Below are 24,359 nucleotides of genomic sequence, written 5' to 3' on the forward strand. Positions count from 1 at the left end.
GTGAAAACACCTCCATCATCGTCGTGCTGCTGTCAAACCCCAGTTGCTCCAAATGTGTGGCGGCCCTCACGCTGATGATGTCTTATCGGGAAAAGTGACCCCCCTCCCTCTGAAAAAAACACTTAAAGACTATACTATCCACAATGGGGCCCTGTTACATATTTAATGATAAGGATGTTTCCAGATGGACAGTCGTAAATTGGCATATGAACAGGGAAAGGTTCCACACCTCATACTGATATGAAAGAGGAAATTACGTCTAGGATTCCGTTTTGTTTTTAGATGTATCTAGGATTGCAACTTGCCATGGGGGAAAATAGACTACACCATAGGCCTTGAGATGAGTCGTGTTTTTTATCCTTTGTTGAAAGTTTGATCAGTTAAATACATTTTGATACTCTTTGGTTATTATTTTATTGCATTTTTATAATATAATATTTTCATTTTATATAGCGTCAACCATGCTAATAGCATCCCCTACTACTGCCAAGCAAAATCAAAGATGAATGAACACCTTCAGAAATGGCACCAAAACAAAAAGGCACCAACAACAACAAAAGTCCATGAGGCCACAATCCCAACTTCTCAACCAAGCCGGGAAACCAACTTCCCGATCAAACTGTCAAAAGTTTATCAAGTGATTATTAGCAGTGATTATTATGAGTGACTATTTTGAGTAATTATTATTAATGAGTGATAATTATGAGTGATTATGATTATTATGAGTGATGATAATTGTCGAGTGATTATGATAAGCCACTGTGTGTGCTCAGAGTTTTTGTTTATCAAATAAAAGGGGGCTTTAATTTCGACTTTGTATGGCGGCAAAGGTTATTTTACTGCCCCAACCCCCACCAATGAAAATGTAACTCCGTAAAGTGTGATAAGAAGAATCAATGTGCAAAGGGCAGTTGTTGGCTAATATTCCACGATTTCAAGAGCCATGATTGTGTTACTTGCACTATAATTTAATACATTCACACACTTAGTTCTCTGCACTGAAGTTATGCACAGTTGATATAATTTTTCTATTACGAGAGCAGAAAGCGCCGGTAACCAGCGCTTTCTAGTTCCGAGTGATCGTCACCGACCGACCAATCGACCGGCACACGGACGGACGCATACACACACAAAGATGCGCTTCTGCGGCCGTCTGGAATGCTCCTCCTTCCGATGTTAGGATGCTACTGGATAAATTGACTTTTAAATCATCTCGATTGAAAACTCATTTCTTTAAAACTGCTTTTTGTGCATTTAGTTTGTTGTCATGGATTTTTCTCCGGGTCCTCCGGTTCTTCCCTCCGCGTCTACAATCGACAACACGCGTTTAGAGTATTCGGCCACTATAAATTTCCCAACGACAAGCCGCTTCGTTGCGCTATCATTTGTGATGCCAGGTCGCTTCTGAAAAAAGAGAGCCGCACAGCTCAAGTGGGCCTTAACCTTCGTAAAAAGAATACGTCGTCAACTTTTTTTTAAATAGACGGATTGCCATAATCACCAATTGCCGTGGCGTCTGCCCCCTCCGTCGTCGTCCCCGCTGCGCTGGGACGCGCGCACCCCGGCCAACGCCCCGGCCAACGCCCCGGCCAACGCCCCGGCCAGCACCCCGGCCAGCGCCGCCGCTAGCGCCGCCGCCAGCGAGCTGCACGCCAGGCCGTGCAGCAGTGGACGGAGCCTGTCGCTGAAGGAGTCGTGCGGAGGGCGCCGGGGCGGCGGCCTCCTCACCGTGTACACCAGCTCGCCGCGGTCTGCGGGGATGTCGCGACGCGAGGATGTCGCGCGACGGTGTCACGCCACGATGTCAGCCCACGTTGTCACGCAAGGATGTCACGCCACCTGTGTTTTTTATGCAGGATGGTAGTCGCCCATCCGGGAGCTTTACCAAGTTCAAAGCCTGCTTAGCTTTTCAATCACCTGACAATGTCTGCCACATTCTGTTTGATTTGGCCATAGGCCTCTGAGAGTACGGCATTTTAAGTACACGTGAGAGAACATTGTTATTGCACGTTAACATTTGGTAATCCACTCGATGGCGTTAGCAATTGCTTAGGGTATAGTGTTCACCCGTCCTCTATAAGAGTAGGTAGTGAAAACTAATGTATAAAAAAATACATTGGAATCTAATTATCGTGGATAAGGGAGATGGGCGGGACACGTTTACAAGAAGGGATGTTGGACGATGGTCAAGACTAATAACGATGGCTAGGAGATGTTAACTACCTCGCCTGGTGTACAGGAGGTCGTGAGTTTCATTCCGACCCTGATGCCTGCTGCTGTATATTTGGAGTTTGCGTGTTTCTCTCTCTCATCATCATCACGGTGGCTAGGAGATGTTAACTACCTCGCCTGGTATACAGGAGGTCGTGAGTTCCATTCTGACCCTGACGCCTGCTGCTGTATATTTGGAGTTTGCGTGTTTCTCTCTCGCATCATCATCGCGGTGGCTAGGAAATGTTAACTACCTCGCCTGGTATACAGGAGGTCGTGAGTTCCATTCTGACCCTGACGCCTGCTGCTGTATATTTGGAGTGTGCGTTTCTCTCTCCCCGTTGTGGTCGCGTGGATTTTTCCCCGGGTCTTCCAGGTTTCCCCCCCCCCCCCACATTTAGAATCAACGTCACACATTTTGAGTTTGTGGCTGCTATAAATGTTCACATAATAAGCCACTTCGTTGAGCTATCATTTGTGACCACGTCGCTTCTAAAAAGCGAAATATCTCTGTGGGCCTCACCTGGTAAAATAAAAATAGTTTAGTTTTAGTTTAGAAACACGTCCGAGAAAACGTTAATTGGGGAGATGGAGCGATGTGTTCAGCTCGTGCGCAGGCATTGGATGGAATTGTTGCATCGCAGGATCGTGAATGGGTGGAGGTGGCCACTTGGGGACAGCCTTCACCCAGCAGTGGATTGATCACGGCCGAAGATGATGAAGATGACGACGCGAGATGGCCTCCCGTGACTGCGAGCACGGTTCCCATGCGCGACCGTCGCTGTGACAACCACGAGGGGAGGAGGGGGGGGACGTTGCCACCTGCAGCCTCGCGTCGCAGCCTCAGAAGCCCCTTCGCCGTGATCCCCAGGTCCTCAACCTTCATGCGGGCCTTCTGCAGGTTCTGCTTGTAGTTAAGCACCACCTTGTCGAAGGCCAGTATCTTGTCCTGCCCAATGTTCTTCAGCAGCTCTGCTCAGCCAGCGAATGAATAACGGCGACAAGCGGAAGAGCGACAAAACAAAACCAAGCTGGCACGCGGGACCCATTATCAGGGGAGCCTCCGCAGTGTTTGGCGGTTCGATTGTGCAGGCAGAGGGATGTGCTCGTGAAAGAAAAAAATAACAATAGACAAACGCGCGCACAAATGGGCGCTCCCCTCGGACGGACCTCGTTCCACGTGTAGTGACATCGACTCGGTCACGTGGCAGCACAGCGCTGGCTGCTGGCAGGGAAGGGGATCAACAGCTCGCAGCAGCCCCGACTGACGGGCAGGCCACGCGATTGACCGGAGATGGATGTAGGGGAAAGGTCACGGAGGGGCACGTCGAGAACCCGCTGGTAGGTTCCAGAAGGGGGGCGTGGCCGGGGGCGGAGCCAGGCCACGCTGGCAGTATAAGAGGGGCCCCGGGAGAGGACCTCGGGGCTGTCGTTTAGAGCGGGATCCCCGTCGTGCTGCTGCTGGAGTCTTCACCGTCTCGACGTCGCCAGGCAGGCAGTCTGCAAGCTGTGCTGACTGGGAAGCGTAGTTACCCAGCGTGAACTGTCAGGCCGTGTTAATAAACGGAGTGCCTCCTTACTCGTCGGTTCTTTCGGTAAAGTAACGTAGGTGGGGAAAATAAATAATAAATTACGACGTTTCGATCGCAACACAAGCAATCGTCATCAGGTAGAAAGATATAGCCGTAGAACTGCTGAACCTTGTATCTTTCTACCTGATGACGATTGCTTGTGTTGCGATTGAAACGTCGTATTTTTTTTATACCTACGTGACTTTACCGAAAGAACCAAAGAGTATGGATTCCTGCAGTCACGAAAACTTCAAATCAAGATAGAGTGCCTCCTACTCTTAGTATCTCTGAGTCAGTCGCTACACTACGAATTCGAACGCTCGCGAGCGCAAGGCGCCGATCCGCTTAGCACAGGGCCCAAAATTCCCAAGAGGGCCAGCGACAAACAGCACCGTTACAGTTGTAAATTATAAGAGTGGAACGCGCTATTGTGAGAATTTGGGGAAAAGTGACGATGGGAGGGAATTCCAAAGTGGAGATGTGCGAGGGGTTGCAGCAGACAGAGAAGTGTGTGTGTGTACGTATGTTGAACTTCTTTCGCACCGTACGTAGCCAACTGTGCGAATCGGAGGTGCGGGGGATGGACAACAAACTAAACAGAAAAAGCAGTTCTAAAGAAATTAGTTTTGAATCTAGATGATGATTTAAAAGTGGATAGCTCCCAGTGGCGTCCTAATATCGCAAGGAAGAGCATTCCAGACGGCCGCAGAAGCTTATCTGAAAGCGCGCGATGCGGTGACCGCCTTTGTAAAAGTGTTGTGACCTGCAGTGTGGTGGGGTGAGTGAGTGTGTAGGTGAGGAGGTGAGTGAGTGAGTGTGTTGTTGTAATCTGCACTATGATGGTTGAACACAGTCAGGATGAGACAAAACAGTCCATCTCGTCCAGCAGGTCCCTCACCATGGGTGTAGGATACGAATGAAGTTCATGGGAGAACGGTGACCATGGTAACAATGATGGAAGAGTGATTTAACGTAGATAAATTCCAGCTCTAAGAAGTAAAATTCTCGGTTTTAGTTTCATGCGATTAGCAGTGCCCCATGTAGCGTGATGTGAGAGTAACTGCTGTCTCCCAAGTGTGTGTCGCAGAGGTCATTGGAATGGACCTCAGAAGGAGCTCTGTGATGTCCCTTCCACGGGCTGTTCTCCAACACGGAGGGTCGCACCGCTCCAGGGGAGACCTGACGGATTGTTCCTCTTCTAACGAGACACCGCCAGCACCGTCGGGTGGAGAGGGCGGGGGAAGACGAAAATAATAAAGGGCGAGGAAGGCACTCGTGCCACTCACGGTGCCTGGGTTGCCGCGTGGAGCGAGGGGAGGGAGGAGGGAGGGAGGGAGGAGTGAGTGGAGGGAGGGGAGGTCGTGCCTATGGCGAGGTCGTGCCGCCCCGCGTCACGCAGCGCCGATGACACCACCACCGTGCTCGCCTCCTCCTTGTTCTTCTCCCACCACTCAAAGAGGCGCAGGGGGCACGGCCGCTCGTCACCTGCACGATGGAGCGAGCGGGAGAGCGAGCGGGAGAGCGGGTTAGTGTAGCGGTTAGTGTAGTGGTTAGCGCGTTGAGCGAGTGAGTGAGCAAGTGGATGTGTGAGTGGGTGAGTGAGTGTATAGGTGAGTTGTTGGTGGGTTGGGTAGCCAGTGGTTGGATTGACGTGTTGGTGAGTGGGTGACTGAGTTGCATGAGTAGGCGAGCGAATAAGTGAATGGGTGGGTGAAGGGGCGGATGAGTGAGTGGATGTGTGAGTGCGCAGGTTGCTTTGGTGGGTTGGGTCGTCAGTCGTCAGATTGGTGGAGTTGGAGAGTCGGTGACTGGGTGGCCCAGCGAACGTGTGGGCGAGCGGAGGCCATCTCTCGCTGGCGCTTTGCGACGTTTACGAGCTGCGCCCCCCCACAAAATCGGCTGGACCTCTGGCCGCCGTACCGTACCCGTCCCGAGCTGGGGCTCCTCCAAGCTCGGGCGCTTCCCCTCCAGGCGCTTGTCCAGGGCCCACAGCAGGTAGCGGCACTCGCTGTCCGGCAGCGCCTCGCCCAGACGCACCACCTGGTGTGGACCGATGTCGTCCTTCACTGCGCACGGAGACACCAGAGGCAGAGAGACACGAGAGCCAAAAACACGTTCATCCAGAATGAGTTTGTGGTGCAATGACGGGGGGGGGGCGATTTTAATATTGCCGCCTTATAGATGTTTCCAAAACCCCTGGTCGAGAAAAATAAATTGAGGAATCCTAGATATTGGAGCCGGCAACTGCCAAGAAGCTGGGTTGAAATCCAGGTTTTTGTGTTCGGCCGCCCGCGTGCAAACCCGACACCGCCGGCTTCACGAGCTCGATGGTCTCGCCGCGGACGCCGATTGACTGCACCACGATCCGTCTTCTCGAGCGGTGGGCCGGCCGCGGCTCGAGAGGTCGGAGACACTGAGCCGGCGCCATCGAGCTCACACCCTTGGTCAACGCGTCTCTCTCTCTCTGTGTGTGTCCTTCTCGGGGTGGGGGTTCTATAGTGACCGTGTTAGAGCAAATAAGCCTGCACCGCAGAGATCTTGGACTCAAATCTTTCTCTCTCTGGGTGCTCACAATAGCCATATCAGAGACACTAAAAAACGCTGCAGCATTTCTGGGTTCAAACCCAGGCCAATCACCCACTATTCAACGATGTAATACGGCTAATGCGGTGTGCAAGAGCACAATTAGCACACTAAAACCTCGACACTTTCGTCAACAATACGGTGGCCTTAAAACAAATACTCGACAGGAAATGTTCGGCCAACCGGCCTTCATCAGAGCAAATTAATAAGGGGGGCCAGAGTAGTAGAGTGGATAATACGATTTGGAGATTCTACATCACGGGGCAATGATGTAGACTTACATTTTGTAAATGTTTTTTGATCATAGTTTTTTTTTTAATCGGCATGTGAATGGTAGCTCGTGAGCAGCAGACAAACTCCCTCGACAATCAACCCAACATTAAACCACCGGCTCCGACAGCCGAATCGTTGCAACGAACGTGCGCCTGGCAGACGCGACGAGCGACGTTATTTACGTCTGGAGGTGGGAAACTCAAACCCAGCCGAGGTATCATCCCACGCCACGAGATCCCTCCACGAGTCAGCGTTTATTTAACGACCCCGGGGAAACTTCTCTCGGCCTGCGCTTAAACATCGCCGCTCGTGCGGTCCACCGAGGCGTTGGTTCCCGCTGGGCGGGGGTGGTGGGTCCTGCCACAGCTCTGATCACCAAATCCCTCGGCCGTCACCTGTGGCAGCCACAGGCACGGCGAGCAAACTAAACACAAGCTCCAGAAGCCCCAAGAGGCTCAAGGGCTACCCGCTCCCCCCACCACCACCACCCCCCCCGGATTCACGAACAAAATAGGGGTGGAATCACGTATGAACTAAAATTCAAATGCTCACGACACGTCGTAACAAGCTAAAGAACACACAAAAGCTCACTAATCGCTATCTTGCACGCATCGTTTTTGTAAAACACTTTTTTATCACCTCCCATCTTTAACTTCAGTAGATTTTAACATGTTGTCTACATTTCTCTTATCTCACGCCAGCTCCACCCGGTGTGTGCATCGCTTCCGTTATCTCACGAGAAGAATTTAGAAATTCAAACGAAATGGGGGGGGGAGGCAGGCGGGGGCAGGGGGGGCCTTCTAAAAATAATTTCTGCATCGCCCCCCCCCCCCGAGGGCCATCATCATCACGGCACTCGTGACCCCGACACTCGTGACCCCGACATTCGTGACCCCGACACCCGTGACCCTCCACACCGTGGCTCCCACCCACGCCACGAGACCCCCTCCCACTCCCCCGACGTCCCCTTCACCCCACTCCGCCGGAAGTAGCGATCGCCGGGCGGCTCTCCAACCCCCGGGTGACAAACGAGCAGGATTATCTCTCCGCACGTTCCCCCCCCTCCTCCCCAAGAAATCCCAAGTTGATGCGAAAAGCTGCTTCGGGTCGCGAGCTCATCTTGCCCTAAAGACGACGCGTCCTGGACACGCGTGCTGGACAGAAGGTGCAAGCTGCTCAATGCCGGACAGAGTTGGAATCTAGCCCAAACTTAGTTTACTTTCGTCGCAGTCATTGACAGGCTGCTAAGCTGTGACCGTGAATTCCTACCGCTACCGCACAGGGCGGCTGCCCGGATTTTAACGAAGGATCTCAGCGGTGCGAGCTCGGCGCTCTTCATCTCGAGCCCGCACCTCCGATTTAGCATGGTTGGCTACGTACGGCGCGAAAGAAGTTCAGCCGCACGTACGCACAACCCTAACCCGGCCACCTCAAAAGAATGGACTGCTCGAATCAAACCAAGACCCTGAATCGCAAAATTCCATTGGATAGTCGTCGTACCGCGAGCTGCTTATGTTCGTTAATGTGCGGGCAGACGAAACCATGAATTAATGGCACTCGCAACCTCCGGTCATATGAAATCCGATACAATCAACTTCAATGAATGCGCAGGCTATATTCGGGACTCTCTCATTAAAACAATTATTTACCGAATAACGCAGGCGACGCACGTGCACATTTGCCAGAGTATGGCAGAACCTGACACGGCCAGGAAACGTGGCATTGCGCAGGGCATTTAGAACACACTTGGAGCGCGTGTGCGTTCATGTTCCAAATTAATAGTGCGTGCTCACATTGGAGAGAAAGTAAAAAAGAATGGATGGTATAATAAAAATAATAACATGTCTAACGTACGTAAACTTCTAGCACACTTTGCCATCGTTTTAAGGCTGAGTTGACCTACAAACGGTCCAGGTGCTGCTGTGGTAGAGCTACTGAATCACAATCAGGAATTGAGATTGTTAACAATAGCACTTCTTGGATGTATGTTGAACTTCTTTTGCGTCGTACGTGGCCAAGCGTGCTAATAATCTTAGTGGGAAGTCAACAGTGCCCCTGCTCCATATAACTGTGCCATCTCCACCATTGGCTCAGGTCCACAGCGGATGTGGGTGCCACAGGTCCTCATTTGAGGTTGGGAAATGTGTACGATGTTTCTCTTGAGCCCATGTCACATGGTTTGTAGTGCATCTCGCCCACTAACGGGGCTACCATCAGTCACCGGGTTTACACTTCATTACAAGTAACATGACTCACTCATTAACATAATACATATTACTCTGACTCACTGTGACCAAAATGCATTTACTTAAAACCAGAATTAATGATGTGTAAATGAATTTGTTTTTTTCTGCTATTAAGTGGGTTCCATTATTTGCGTATTTTTTTCTCCAAATTATATTTCATTTGCTCATGACCAAATCACCTGGAATGCGTCCCTTTTCATCACATCTCGGAGGCTGGATGACGCCAAATTGTTATAGGCTCTGGAGATACATGGTGGGCAGCAGGAAGCAATGCAGCAACATCCAAAACTCCATCGTTGTAATGTACTTCTATGCTCACTCGTCTCGGGCTGTTAAACAACAACAGACAAAGCTGTAATTTTTTTTTTACGATTCCCGGTTTGGAAAGTCAGCCACCGGTAATCAATTCCAGCGGGATGCGATCGACGAGTGAACAGATTGGCGCGCGCTCCTGCGTGAACGTACAGACGGCACGGCGGCCCAAGTCGCCGCGTGGTTACGCCACACCCCTTGTTAAAAAAAATGTTGTCGATCTACAAATTGGCCTTTTGCGCTCATGAAACGTGCAGCAGATCGAGGCGTGTTAAAGAATAAAGTACCCACAACCGGTTCGTGAAAATGAAAAGCCGTGAGATATCAAGATGAACAAAGAAGACGCAGCATCGACAAACGGTGCAGGCGAGACAGTAAAACAAAATAGACGGGACGAAAATAAAATGACTCCTGAACAAAATCACGAACTCGAATCGTAACGTTTCATCAACCGATGAATTTGGATGGGGGGGGGGGGCTCAGGGAGAATCGATACAAGCCCTACCATGTCCAAAATAAAATCACGCCGCGCTCCATCACCTGCTCGATGCTCCCATCACCGTGCTTACGGGAAAAAAAGTGTTGAGCGTCTGGACCAATTTGTTGAGCATCTGCGTGTCCTGTTTATGCACGTACGTTGAACTTCTTTCGCATCGTGCGTAGCCAACCGTGCAAATTGGAGGTGCGGGGGAAGGACAACAAACTAAACACCTGGGTCGTGACGCGGCCCAGCAGTAGCGCGTCATTCCACGCGCTGCGGAGGTGCGTGGGTTCCAACCCAGCGGCCAACATTGATTATTGTATACTCTTTGGTTCTTTCGGTAAAGATACGTAGGTAGAAAACGACGGTTCGATTGCAATAACAAGCGACCGTCTTCAGGTTGCGATCGAAACGTCGTGATCTATTATTTTTTCGACCTACGTGACTTTACCGAAAGAACCAAAGAGTATGGATTCCTGCAGTCACGAAAGCTTCAAATCAAGACTGATTATTTTATTACTGCGGACGCAAAAAAAAACTGAATAATGGCGAGCGTTCTCCGCTTCGCAGCGGACGTTAAAGATCGCGTGACGTCGCTCACGAGAGCAGGCCATCGTGTACCCGTGTCAGGGTCCAAATTTGGCAAATTCTAGAAATTACACCGCAAAATTCCTCGGTTGTGGTTATACACGCAGCAATCACCGCCCCGTACTACTAGCAGACTAATGCCCCCGGTCACTCTTGCAAATGAGACTCATGCTGACCTCTCGAGTTGTCACCCGGTTCAGCAAAATGAGCTTGAAACTTCAATTAAAGGGACATTTCCCAAAGCCTGCCCGCAATTAGGGGGCAATGACGTGGCTGCTTTGTAGGGTGCAAAAAAAATAAAAAGAAAACGAAAATACGCCATCCGGGCTGACCTTTCACTTACAAACACTCCTAAGTGCCACGAATTGTCGAAAGGTCACATTTTCCATTAAGGCCCCATTAAAGCGGCCAGCGCGGGGCCAGTGAGAAGTTGCCCATGGATGAGATCAGTGCACAGACTACAGACACATTGCCCTTTACATCCTCGATCGGACATACCGAATCAGTATCTCTGCTGGACCCGAGAGAGGCGGTCTTCTTTGCGGTGGGGAAATACACTCGGGAACGCCGGGAGAGATGAGCGAGCTGATCGATAAGCTGCCATTTATCCACTGCTGGACGAAGGCCCTCTTCCCCATGCAGCGTCACCACCTTCTCTCGTGATGCCGAGGTGCCGCAATTCATCTCGACCCTGCGCACGATTTGACCCGACTGGCCCCTTTTCTCCGCGGTGGCCATCATCCTGGGCACATTTTCTCCTTTGGATGCCATTTCATCACCAGTCCTGCCCACCAGCAATGATCCCTTCTCCGCTACCATGTGTTCTGCCCAAGCCCACTAACATACCTCAACAGCTCATAAGTCTACAAATTGCATTTGTTCCCTGATCCCTGAGTTACTATTTCTGTCTTTCAGCGTAATCCCACGCACGTAACTTTTAGGTCCATATTTTGTCAGGTGCCCATGCCAATACTCCACATGGCTGGCCATCGAACAAAGACGGTCACTGCATCGCACGCGTTCGCATGCGCTTCTGCGGCCGTCTGGAACGCTCTTCCTTCCGATATCAGGAAGCCACTGGAGCTATGCACTTTTAAATAATCTAGATTGAAAACTAATTTCTTACGAACTGCTTTTTGTGTTTAGTTGTCCTTCTCTCGCACCTTCGATTAAAATCACGGTTGGCTACGCACGGTGGGGTGAAATAAGTTCAACATATGTACGTACGTACATACGTGTCATAACTGGCAATATGCACAGATTGAAATTTCCTTTTGCAGGCACACTCGTGAGCTGATTTTTCAACATCAAAATCCATTAAAAAAAAAACACCAAACTGATTTTCTTTACCTTAATAATTTTAATCCTGATCCACTTTTCAATAATTGACACACTTATACTGAAACTATATTCAGACTACAGGTAGTCCCCGACTTACGATGGAGATGCGTTACGACGACCCCATCGTAAGTCGAAAATATCGTAAGTCGGACCGTCGTAAGTCGGGGACTACCTGTATATATACATTGGACGGCGTCCAACACTTGTCGCTTAATTTGACTCAAATCATTTTCACCGCATCCTAAATGCACTGATTGGCCAGAGCATAAAGCGCACCTACAAACCAGCGCGGATAGAAACAAAGGGTTGGTGGATCACACAAACGCGTGAAACTCCCTGCCTACCCGTGGTCATCGCCATCGTTTGGCTTGCCAGGCTGCAATGGCAGCACAGCAAGTGGATGCATTTCCATCCGTACGGAGGCTGAGTGTTAACCTCCCCCGTCGCAGGCATGGTGAGGGATTCTCCGTCTTCCTTCGCCATGCATAAACACTCGTGGATGGATACTCCACCCTTTGGCTCTTTCGGTAAAGTCACGTAGGTATAAAATAAAATAAATTAAATCACGACGTTTCGGGCGCAACACAAACGTCCATCATCTGATGACGAAAGAACCAAAGAGTGTGGATCCCTGCAGTCACGAAAACTTCAAATCGAGATTGACTCGTGAATGGAGTTTGCCAAACATCCCAATTTAGAACGACAGAGCTTGGGAAATTGTGGGCGCTGGTTCTGGCTGCCTTCCCGCTTGTCTTGTGCTTTCCCGTGCCTCTGAATCATTCCCTCGCTCCCTGAATCGTTCTCTCACTCCCTGAATCGTTCTCTCCCTCTCTCTCTGAATCATTCTCGACCACTCTCTGAGTCATTCTCTCTCTCAGTCTCTGAATCATTCTCTCAATCTGAATCGTTCTCTCTCACCCTCTGAATCGTTCTCTCTCACTCCCTGAATCATTCTCTCACTCTCTGAATCGTTCTCTCACTCTCTGAATCGTTCTCTCACTCTCTGAATCATTCTCTCACTCTCTGAATCGTTATCTCACTCTCTGAATCATTCTCTCACTCTGTGAATCGTTCTCTTTCACTCTGTGAATCGTTCTCTCTCACTCTCTGAATCATTCTCTCACTCTCTGAATCATTCTCTCACTCTCTGAATCGTTCTCTCACACTCTCTGAATCGTTCCCTCTCACTCTCTGAATCATTCCCTCACTCTGAATCGTTCTCTCTCACTCTGAATCATTCTCTCCCTCTCTCTCTGAATCATTCTCGACCACTCTCTGAGTCATTCTCTCTCTCTCAGTCTCTGAATCATTCTCTCAATCTGAATCGTTCTCTCTCACCCTCTGAATCGTTCTCTCTCACTCTCTGAATCGTTCTCTCTCACTCTCTGAATCGTTCTTTCACTCTCTGAATCGTTCTCTCACTCTCTGAATCATTCTCTCCCACTCCCTGAATCGTTCTCTCACTCTCTGAATAATTCTCCCACTTCCTGAATCATTCTCTCACTCTCTGAATCGTTCTCTCTCACACTCTGAATCGTTCTCTCACTCTCTGAATCATTCTCTCACTCTCTGAATCGTTCTCTCCCACTCCCTGAGTCGTTCTCTCACTCTTTGAATCATTCTCACTCCCTGAATCATTCTCTCTCACTCTCTCAATCGTTCTCTCTCACTCTCTGAATCGTTCTCTCACTCTCTGAATCATTCTCTCACTCTCTGAATCGTTCTCTCACTCCCTGAATCATTCTCTCACTCTGAATCGTTCTCTCTCACTCTCTGAATCATTCTCTCACTCTCTGAATCATTCTCACTCCCTGAATCATTCTCTCTCACTCTCTGAATCATTCACACTCCCTGAATCATTCTCTCTCACTCCCTGAATCATTCTCTCTCACTCTCTGAATCGTTCTCTCACTCCCTAAATCATTCTCTCACTCTCTGAATCGTTCTCTCTCACTCTCTGAATCGTTCTCTCACTCTCTGAATCATTCTCTCACTCCCTGAATCATTCTCTCTCACTCTCTGAATCATTCTCTCACTCTCTGCATCGTTCTCTCACTCTCTGAATCGTTCTTTCTCACTCTCTGAATCGTTCTCTCCCACTCTCTGAATCATTCTCTCACTCTCTGAATCGTTCTCTCTCACTCTCTGAATCGTTCTCTCACTCTCTGAATCATTCTCTCACTCTCTGGATCGTTCTCTCTCACTCTCTGAATCGTTCTCTCACTCTCTGAATCATTCTCTCACTCTCTGGATCGTTCTCTCACTCCCTGAATCGCTTTCTCTCACTCTCTGAATCATTCTTTCACTCTGTGAATCGTTCTCTCTCACTCTCTGAATCATTCTCTCACTCTCTGAATCGTTCTCTCACTCCCTGAATCATTCTCTCCCTCTCTGAATCATTCTCTCACTCTCTGAATCGTTCTCTCACTCCCTGAATCTTTCTCTCACTCCCTGAATCATTCTCTCACTCTCTGAATCGTTCTCTCACTCCCTGAATCGTTCTCGCTCACTCCCTGAATCATTCTCTCCCTCTCTGAATCATTCTCTCACTCTCTGAATCATTCTCTCACTCTCTGAATCGTTCTCTCACTCCCTGAATCGTTCTCTCTCCCTCTCTGAATCATTCTCCCACTCTCTGAATCATTCTCTCTCACTCCCTGAATCGTTCTCTCTCACTCCCTGAATCGTTCTCTCCCACTCTCTGAATCATTCTCTCACTCTCTGGATCGTTCTCTCTCACTCTCTGAATCGTTCTCTCACTCTCTGAATCATTCTCTCACTCTCTGGATCGTTCTCTCACTCCCTGAATCGCTTTCTCTCACTCTCTGAATCATTCTTTCACTCTGTGAATCGTTCTCTCTCACTCTCTGAATCATTCTCTCACTCTCTGAATCGTTCTCTCACTCCCTGAATCATTCTCTCCCTCTCTGAATCATTCTCTCACTCTCTGAATCGTTCTCTCACTCCCTGAATCTTTCTCTCACTCCCTGAATCATTCTCTCACTCTCTGAATCGTTCTCTCACTCCCTGAATCGTTCTCGCTCACTCCCTGAATCATTCTGTCCCTCTCTGAATCATTCTCTCACTCTCTGAATCATTCTCTCACTCTCTGAATCGTTCTCTCACTCCCTGAATCGTTCTCTCTCCCTCTCTGAATCATTCTCCCACTCTCTGAATCATTCTCTCTCACTCCCTGAATCGTTCTCTCTCACTCCCTGAATCGTTCTCTCTCACTCTCTGAAGCATTCTCTCACTCTCTGAATCGTTCTCTCACTCTCTGAATCATTCTCACTCCCTGAATCGTTCTCTCCCACTCTCTGAATCGTTCTCTCCCACTCTCTGAATCGTTCTCTCTCACTCTCTGAATCGTTCTCTCTCACTCACTGAATCGTTCTCTCTCACTCTCTGAATCGTTCTCTCTCGCTCCCTGAATCATTCTCTCACTCTCTGAATAATTCTTACTCTCTGAATCGTCTCTCACTCTATGAATAATTATCTCACTCTCTGAGTCATTCTCTCACTCTCTGAGAGTGAACAAATACTGTGCACGTTACAAATGCTAAATGAGTAATTTCTTATCGTAAGAACTTTTGTGTAAGTACAGTACATATACAGTACACATTTATCCATCCTACTGATTTTGCAAGGAACTTTTATCCTTATCGACCACACTTATTCGGGGACAAAATCGTAAGAAGTCCAATAAATGACAGCTCACTGGCCAGACCCAAGTGTTATAGGTTAACACTTGAGGTGGAAAGAGCCATACATTTATATGGATTCTTGAGGCCGCCATACACACCTGGAATGATGCGTAGGAATCAATATCACGGATTTACATGTTGCGTTTCATCGACGCATGCGTTCATACTCATACAGACACACCACTCACTCACTCATAGACCAACAAAGACACAAATCCCCCGTATAGCTCAACAGACTGCTGCGACGTGCTGATAGCAAGCACCTACAACAACACACACTGGCACACAGATTCGTACTTACACGCCGACCCACACCGTGGCACACAGACGCCACACAACACACACAGACACCAACACAAAACCACACACACACACCCCAACACACAAAAACAACAACCGCCATTCGCCACTAAGTGGCCGTGACGTCCCCACGGCGCTCGTGCCAGGCTTGGTGCATACTGAGGCTGCCACGTGAAGTGTCGAAGGCACGCAGTCAGCTCACGGAAGAGACCCTGCAGGTGCCACGTGTTAACAGAGAACACTCATGGCACGTGCACCGCCTGGCTCCCGACTGTGCCCACCTGCTGCGCTTAAAATCCTCAGGAGCAGCAATTAACCAGATCGTTAGCGAGCAGGCATCGATCAGCTCACCATTGTATCTGCACCAGATTGAAATCACTTCCGTTACAGCCATGGACAGCTTAATGAACTACGTGGTGGGGGGGGGGGATGTTAAAGAGTAGTGTGTTGGCAAGAGGACCTCACTTCCCTTCCGCACTTGACGGTGAACTGGGGACGTCTCTGACACCCGGCCAACGAAGCTTTTACCCGGGCCTGCCCATCATCAGGAATGGCCCTTGATGATTGCGAGCGGAGGGGTCCGGGTACCCTGAAAACGCGACAAAATAACCCAGAGCCCTGGCCTCCTGATGGCAGGAGCTCAAGAGGATGGCAGAAGGCGAGGGCAGGGAACCCCACGAGTGGGACAAACGCGTGGAAGAAGGAGACATCTTACAATTACAATTCTTTAATAGAGGAAACACATACTAATTAAAATGATTACTAATCTAGTATATAATTACAATACCCCCCCCCTCCTCCGCCTCTGATCTCTGCACCTGATGGGTTCAGTGACGACATCGTCCTGCTGCTGCTCAATGTAAGAGCGGAAGCTGCTGGATTGCTTCACGATTCTGGCAAATCGCCCGGTGATGCTCGATGTAATTACCAGCGAAACGTCGCAGTACTAACACTTTTAAATGTTGTGGACTTACTCTCCAGCACACCGGTGGGCTGAAATCGCAACTAATGGGTCCGTTTTGTTTACGTGACAAATCCCTTACTGATTGTATGTGCCGGGTGGTTGAGGGTTACGACACATTTATACTTAGGCGATCTAACCCAACGACCTTCATTACGAATATAACATTGGTCGCGAAAGCCTGCTGCGTTTTAAACAAAAAAAAAACAGAGATGGCGTTCGTGCAGGATTGCCCTGGCCTGAAGCCACATGGGGGTTTCACGTAGGGCTGAACGATTAATCGATTTGAAACAATGCGATTAGTAAATCGCAAAGGATGTGATTTTTTTCGATTTGAAAATTCCTATTACTTTCTTATTGGAATTGTTTTATTATTTATTATTATAACTTTATTTCTTTAACTTAACAATTGTTCTATGTTCGATTGTTCTATTTCAATTAAAACATTTCAATAAATATATTGGAAGCAATTAATATATTTTAAGTTATCATCCTTGCATTAGAATATATAGAGCAGTTCATATTGTTGATGGCATCATGTGGTAATGCTCCATCACGTGTTTTAAATATATTACACAGTGAATATTGGAACTGAAGCTTGACTTACAAAAAAAACAATCGCAAATCAAATCTCAATATCTGTCAGAAAAATCGCAATTAGATATTTTCCCCAAATCGTTCAGCCCTAGTTCCACGTGCCTCGTCCTCATCGTTGCGGCAATCAGTGCCTTCTGAAAAAGTGGGGACCACCAAGGGGCATCATCACCCACACGGCCACGCCACAACAACACAACGACGATGACGACGGATATTCTCGCGACCGTGGCGGTGCCGTCACTACGGCACTCGTGCCAGGCTAGGTGCACCTATTCACACTCACCACTGACTCGTATTCTCTAGACTATAAGACGCACTTCGTGCCCTTGAATTTTAAACCAAAGGATGGGGGGAAGTGGGGGGTGCGTCTTATAATCCGGTGTGTTTGTGACCATATTTGACATAAAGCGCGAAATGTTTTGGGGGGTTTGTCTTTACGACATGCAACGTCTTACAGTCCGGGGTACACACGGCACACATTGCAGACGTCTCCACGAGATTGTGCACAATAACAGCTTGGTATATACAATGTTTGATTACGTGTGTAGTGTAACGTCTGGGCCAACGCAGACCCCCAATGGCTCATAACGAGGCACGCCAAACGCCGGCACAACGTTGGAAACTTTGCTGGATTAATAACCTAACAGAAGACAAAGATCCCCCGTGTAGCCTGTAACAGACTGTTGGGGCAAGTGCTGTTAGCTAGTAGCACCTGCGAAGGCCGGCACGGCACACGAAGGGCTGGGTGGTCAGCACCACGCCCGGCCGCCTTTGTCTCCCCATTGGCGATGTTGGCACAAGCGCATCAGGTACTCATTTGAGGCTGAGTCGACCCTAAGCCGCCCCACACACACACAGCTCACTCACAACACTCACCTTCCCCAGCGACGAGGACAAACGTCACGGCCAGCCAGGCACAGACAGACGTGGCCACGGGTCTCCTCCGTCCACCCATCGCCTCCAAACCGACAAGAGCCTCCAAACAACCGCCGACGTTGCGGTGTCGGTTGGAGTCCGGTGCCAGGGCTGGTGGTTGGGGGGGGGGGCACGTGTGGGGTGAGGACCCCTCCCAAGGACCCCCCCCCACACCCTTGCAGGCTACATGTTCCAATGTACTTGAGAAGCGTTCGACCCCCCGAGGCTCCAATGGGGGGGGGGGGGGTTAATTCTGACCGTGAGACACCGGGCACCTCGCGAGACTGAATGTGATAGGTTTGCAACCGTTCACTCGTGAGCTATGGTTCATCAGCACCGCGACGGGGAGTAGTGGTAAACTCCAATGGGTGGTTGTTAGTCTCCCCCTCCTCCCCCCAGCGTCCCTTGGGGTGCTACGCGAACCCAGCGGGCAGAGAGATCAGCCTCGTTCACGGGACTGGCGGAGCGTGGCAAAGTTGCGCCTAGTGAGCGAAGTTCGCTTCCTCCAGAGGCCGGTGACCGACGCGAGCGGCACGGCTTAGCGCTGTCGTCTCTGCCGAGTGCCTCGTGTCTGCCCCTACGCAGTGCCGGGTGATCCGAGTAGCAAAAGTAGCTACACATGTAGTAGTAGTAGTAGCTTCTACACATGTAGTAGTAGTAGCTTCTACACATGTAGTAGTAGTAGCTTCTACACATGTGTAGCAGCTACACATGTGTAGTGCGGGGCCCGTAGCTACTACACACATGTGTAATAGCTACGGGCCCCGCACTTTCAAGGGCCCCGCGCTAAATGCTTTCAAGCTATCAACTCCGGTTCAGTGATTCTGCACTTGCTCTATTACTATAGTACTATACCGCCTTCAACTTTTACGAACGACTGGTTGTTTAAGTTTATCGATTTGTCGTATTATCTGTTGCTCTATAGCAAATGAAAAAATACAATTACTTTACTGTGCAAGTTCAACATGTATGTGTTTTAACATGTATGTTTTTTTAGAGCCCCTTTATAACATGTGCTACAGGCCCCGCAATAGCTTCATCCGGCTCTGCTGGTGTTCGCTCCCGACTCTGACGCCTGCTGTGTATTTGGAGTTTGCGGTGTCTCTCCCCCCCGTGGTCGCGCCGACTTTTCTCGGGGGATCCTCGGGTTTCTCCCCTCCACATTTAGAAATCAGCGTCGCACGATTCGAGTATTTTGATGATATTCGGTAAAGTCACGTAGGTAAAACAAATTAAAATAAATTGAAATAAAATGAAAGAAACAATTAAAACACGACGTTTCGGAGGCAGAGCAAGCTTCCGTCTTCAGGTGGGACCAGTCACAGCAAAATCGCTGCACCAAGGGACCAGTCACAGCGATTTTGCTTTGACTGGTCCCACCTGAAGACGGAAGCTTGCTTTGCCTCCGAAACGTCGTGTTTTAATTGTTTCTTTCATTTTATTTCAATTTATTTTAATTTGTTTTACCTACGTGACTTTACCGAATAGAACCAAAGAGTATGAATCCTTGCAGTCAAGAAAGCTTCAAATCTAGAATTATTTTGATGCTGCTGGTGATAAGCCGCTCCGTTGAGCTGTCATTTGTGGCCAGGTCGCTTCTGAAAAAGAGCTACACAGACCAGTGGGGCCCTTACCTGGTAAAATAAAATAAAAATGGTTTACTTTCCGTAGGTCAATGTCAGGCCTGGAAATTGATCGGCACTGCCCGCGCACGTGCGCGGGATACGCGGCGTGACGTCATCACGCACGAACCCGGCTCGCCGTGGGACGCGGGTGATGTCATCACGCAGCTGTGCGCGGTGGCGTCACCAACCGCGCACTTGCCCGCCCGCGTGCCAGCCAGCTAAACTTTTCTGTTTAAATCGTGTAATAAATAGCGTAATAAATATTGTAATTAAATAACAAAATTTTTGCTAAAAATCTATCAGCAAACACAAACGGACGCGCGGCGCCGGTGCTTGATTGGTTTTACGCATCGGACGGCGGTCAGAAAACTGCGCCACATTTAATTTGCACGAAAGCTCCTCGTGTTGAACACTCGCTGTCGAATTGGCATCGCATCATCCCCCCCCCTCCCCAACCCCCCCTCCTGTGTTGTGGGAATGATGAGTTCGCGCAATGATGCAGCTGCTGCAGTGGTGACATCTCCAGTTTTCTGGAGCTGCTCACCCCGAGCCACAGATGCTCTCTCTGACACGTGTGGCATTGCCCTTGGACTGTTCGCCTTGTGGCGTTGTTCGCTGGTCTGACACTGGTGGTGGGACTAGGCCATGAAGAAAGCTGCTGTCTCTGGTGTAGGCCAATCAGTTTCAAAGAACAATGCCATGGATCACCGGAGCATGTCTTTTTTGCATGTTCACCACAGAGTACCGTGTGCGGTTAATGCACGCATGGCTCCATGCAAGAGGTTTATATTTGGTGTTTGGACATCTTAACGCCTGTTTTATTGCCAGACAGGCTAACACAATTTCGATTTAAAGCTTTCGTGACTGCAATGATTCATCTTCTTTGGTTCTTTCGGTAAAGTCACGTAGAATGAGAATAAAATAATAATAATATAATAAATTGATAAAATAAAATAACACAATAACAGCGCTGTCTTACCAGACAGTCTCGTCCCTTCACCTGATGAAGGTCGCTTGTGTTGTGGCCGAAACGTCGTGAGAATATTATTGTGTTATTTTATTTTATCAATTTATTATTTTATTCTCATTCTACGTGACTTTACCGAAAGAACCAAAGAAGAGGGTAACACAATCTTCTCATTGCGCTCATGCTTCGACCTATCGCGTAGGAGGGGTTTTTGGCGAGCAATGTTATTCATGAGAGGATTTATTTTGGGTTCGGTCGCGTAAATACAAAATGCGTCGTTAACCCACCGCCACCCGACACAGCCAATTATTAAGGATTGTCACGTAAACAAAACGTGCAAATTAGTATCTACTTCAGCACACACCGGTGTGTTGGAGGGTAAAACCCACAATTACAATTTGAGGACCTCTGACGTTTCGCTGGTGTTGACAGCCAGCTTCATGAACCTCTTCACACAAAGCACGCAGAGTTGGTTGCAATTCGGCTTTGAATGACCGCTCCCTGTACTCTATTGGCGCTCCTGAAGGCAGTTTGTAGGAAATTACACGTTGCTATGGCGGGAACGTGTACACCCATTGGACGGTCACTGGTTTTTACGATTTTGCATGAAGGGAGAATAATGCAATACGATACATATTCAATGGTGATCACCACCAATCTGCGCTGGTACCAGCGTGGTGAAGTATGGTCAAATAAACCCCCACGACTCGCACGTGCGCGGGGAGGCCCTCATCCGGCAGTGGATTTACATCCAGCAGTGGCGTGAGTTCATAGTGCGGCACATGGGCCGCGGGTAGATGAGACGGATGAAGATGATGATATTGTAGATGATGATGTAAATTATTATTTCGATAGATTGAACCGCGGTGATTGCAATGACGGTGGTCATGATGGTGTTAATGCCTCTGCTGCTAATGATGATGTATGTCAATTAATTACGATTTATTAATATTTAACGACTGCAATTTGATGATGACCATCATCACAATAACGATTAAAAGTGATGATGGTACAGGGACTCCTCTACTTACGAACACTCGACTTAGGAACTTTCAGAGATACGAACAAACCTTGTCTGTACGTCCAGTTGCCTGTTCGGACAGAGAGTCGTGAGTTCAACCATCGCGCAATAGATGGCTGTGGTGGCATCTACATCTGCAGAACGTGAAGAACCAGTGGCATCTATGTCTACAGAACGTGAAGAACCAGTGGCATCTTCATCTGCAAAAGGTGAAGAACCAGTGGCACCTACATCTGCAGAACATGAAGAACCAGTGGCATCTACATCTGCAGAACATAAAGAACCAGTGGCATCTACATCTGCAGAACGTGAAGAACCAGTGGCATCTACATATGCAGAAGGTGAAGAACCAGTGGCATTTACATCTGCAGAACGTGAAAAACCAGTGGCATCTACATCTGCAGAACGTGAAGAACCAGTGGCATCTACGTCTACAGAACGTAAAGAACCAGTGGCATCTTCATCTGCAGAAGGTGAAGAACCAGTGGCATCTACATCTGCAGAACATGAAGAACCAGTGGCATCTACATCTGCAGAACATGAAGAACCAGTGGCATCTACATCTGCAGAACATGAAGAACCAGTGGCATCTACATCTACAGGAGATTATACAACTTTTAAAACCATTCCCCGTATTTAGTGTACATGCCGTACAACTTGTTTGGAATGGACAGGAGCAGAGTTGGACTTACGAACAGACCTCTGGAACCTAACTCGTTCGTAAGTAGATGAGTCCCTTGACACGATTATGTGAATCATAAAGTCAGTGATGCGGCCGGACCTGATGATGCAGCTACTGCTGCTGATGATCGCGACGGAAAGAGACAGTGTTGTACTGTACCTCTGTGTGACTCCGGCCCGGCGTACACTTAGCGTCTCATAACAGAATGCGCCGTAACATTTAACGTAACACTCGGTTTATTTGCTTCGCTAAATTAGCAAAGTCATATCGTGGCATGGTTTAAATTAACATCGCAAATTCTTGTCATATTCATATCATAACCAGAACAGCACAATGGTACAATACGCTTAAATGTTTTGTTTTCTTCTATGTACATTTACATTCCGAACAAAAATACACATCTCGTATATTAATAATAATTATGTTTATATATACAGGCTTGCGACAGGAGGGGATGGGAAGAGGACACGATCACGGTTGGCTACGTAGGGTGCGAAAGAAGTTCAACATACATACAAAGGACATGAGTGAGTCTGCATGTTGGTTACCTTTATTTCAACAGTAAGAGCGGCCTCTAGACCGTGACGCGTGGATGTCTCTCTGTGATCATTATCTCAAACTCGGCCAGTCTATAGGAATTTTAGTATTACATTAATATTTTCCCACGATACGATATCGAATGTCAAGGATCTAACGATGCATCGCGATATCCGTATCGCCCACAACTTTGCAATCGTATTCGCGATGCTGTTGAACGTTGTTGTGCTTTGCTGTTTTTTTTTCTCTGGAAGGAATGAAATATAGAATGAAGACGACTTTAGAAGTCTTGCAACTGCGGTGTTACCGCACGTGGTCTCTTCTGCGACGTGGGATGTGAAAGCTTGAGCAGAGTAACACAAAGACCCGACAGAGCAAACGACGAGCAGTAGAACTGTGTTTGTTCTAATGATGCCCAAAATGTCACGGACGGACGAGATGAATACCAACGATGATGTATGGTGGATATCAGCAGCGTGGTGCAAACACAAGAACATGAATAACAATTGGGAGAAAGGCGAAGTTAGAATTCTGAAACGTGCGATGAGAAAACGAGAGACTCGACTTGCGACATCGGAGGGACCGCAAGAAGCCGGGGAAGAGAGCGAATTAAGCCGCATAAGCTACTTGAACGATAGGATGCATCTGGGAGAATCTTAACGCGAAGTTGCTGAGCGATATCGTGGGCTAAGGCTCCATTGGCGGAATGTCACGGTTGCCGAATGTTTTTGATGAAAGGCGCTGCTGCAGTCTACTTAACTAAAGTTTGCCATTGCAATGTGTAACGCTCATCGCGCGCATGCTGACAGGCTCTGAGTTACGATTATTGAAGCGACCTGCAAATATGATGACGCCATATTTAACTATACCATGCCGTCAATTCGTAAGTTAAAATAATAATCACTGCTCTGCAGGAATGGTATGGTTAATATAGATTACCGTATACACTTTAATTGTAAAGTTTGTAATTTTATGAATATTTTGTCAGGGAAAATTTGTTTCCATTTTTCGTTACATTTTAAGTAACGTAACACGAGCGACGGTAATCGCTGCACTACGAACCCGGCGACCCGAGTTCGATTCCCGCTCACGGCCAACACCGGTGATGGTTTTCTGAACCGGTCATGGGCCTCCCCTAGGTCCACTCTGGGTCCTCCGGTTTTGTTCCTCCACTTTTAGAATCGTGCGTTTTAGAATATTTGGCTGCTGTAAATGTGCACGTGATAAGCCACTTCATTTGTGGCCAGGTCGCTTCTGAAAAAAAGAGCTATACAGCTCAATAGGCCTTTTAAAAAAAGCAAAGTTTAAATAGCTTAAGCGGTGCGGTGTGTAAATATCGCCACTAGGGAGACAAAGGCGGCCGGGCGTGGTGTTGTTCACCCACCCCATCGTGTGCCTTGCCGGCCTTTATAGGTGCTCGCTAACAGCACTTGCCCCTACAAGT

The 24,359-nt window shown here is 48.5% G+C and overlaps 1 protein-coding gene across 1 annotated transcript in view; it reads right to left on the reverse strand.

The window, feature by feature from the left end:
- LOC142931069 (uncharacterized) overlaps positions 1 to 18,206 on the reverse strand; it is a 23,251-nt gene extending 5,045 nt beyond the window's left edge. The window contains exons 1-5 of the mRNA XM_076074441.1: positions 18,045 to 18,206; positions 5,708 to 5,848; positions 5,148 to 5,267; positions 3,034 to 3,183; positions 1,502 to 1,751 (exon numbers count right to left, since the gene is read on the reverse strand). Of these exons, the coding sequence (XP_075930556.1) occupies positions 1,502 to 1,751; positions 3,034 to 3,183; positions 5,148 to 5,267; positions 5,708 to 5,848; positions 18,045 to 18,123 (740 nt within the window). The 5' untranslated portion in view covers positions 18,124 to 18,206. The remainder of the gene's footprint in view (positions 1 to 1,501; positions 1,752 to 3,033; positions 3,184 to 5,147; positions 5,268 to 5,707; positions 5,849 to 18,044) is intronic.
- Between the last annotated feature and the right edge of the window lie 6,153 nt (positions 18,207 to 24,359).

The sequence above is a fragment of the Petromyzon marinus genome, chromosome 48 (genome assembly GCF_048934315.1).
Source record: "Petromyzon marinus isolate PM22_M1 ecotype Great Lakes invasive population chromosome 48, UKy_Petmar_22M1.pri1.0, whole genome shotgun sequence".
Lineage (NCBI taxonomy): Eukaryota > Metazoa > Chordata > Hyperoartia > Petromyzontiformes > Petromyzontidae > Petromyzon > Petromyzon marinus.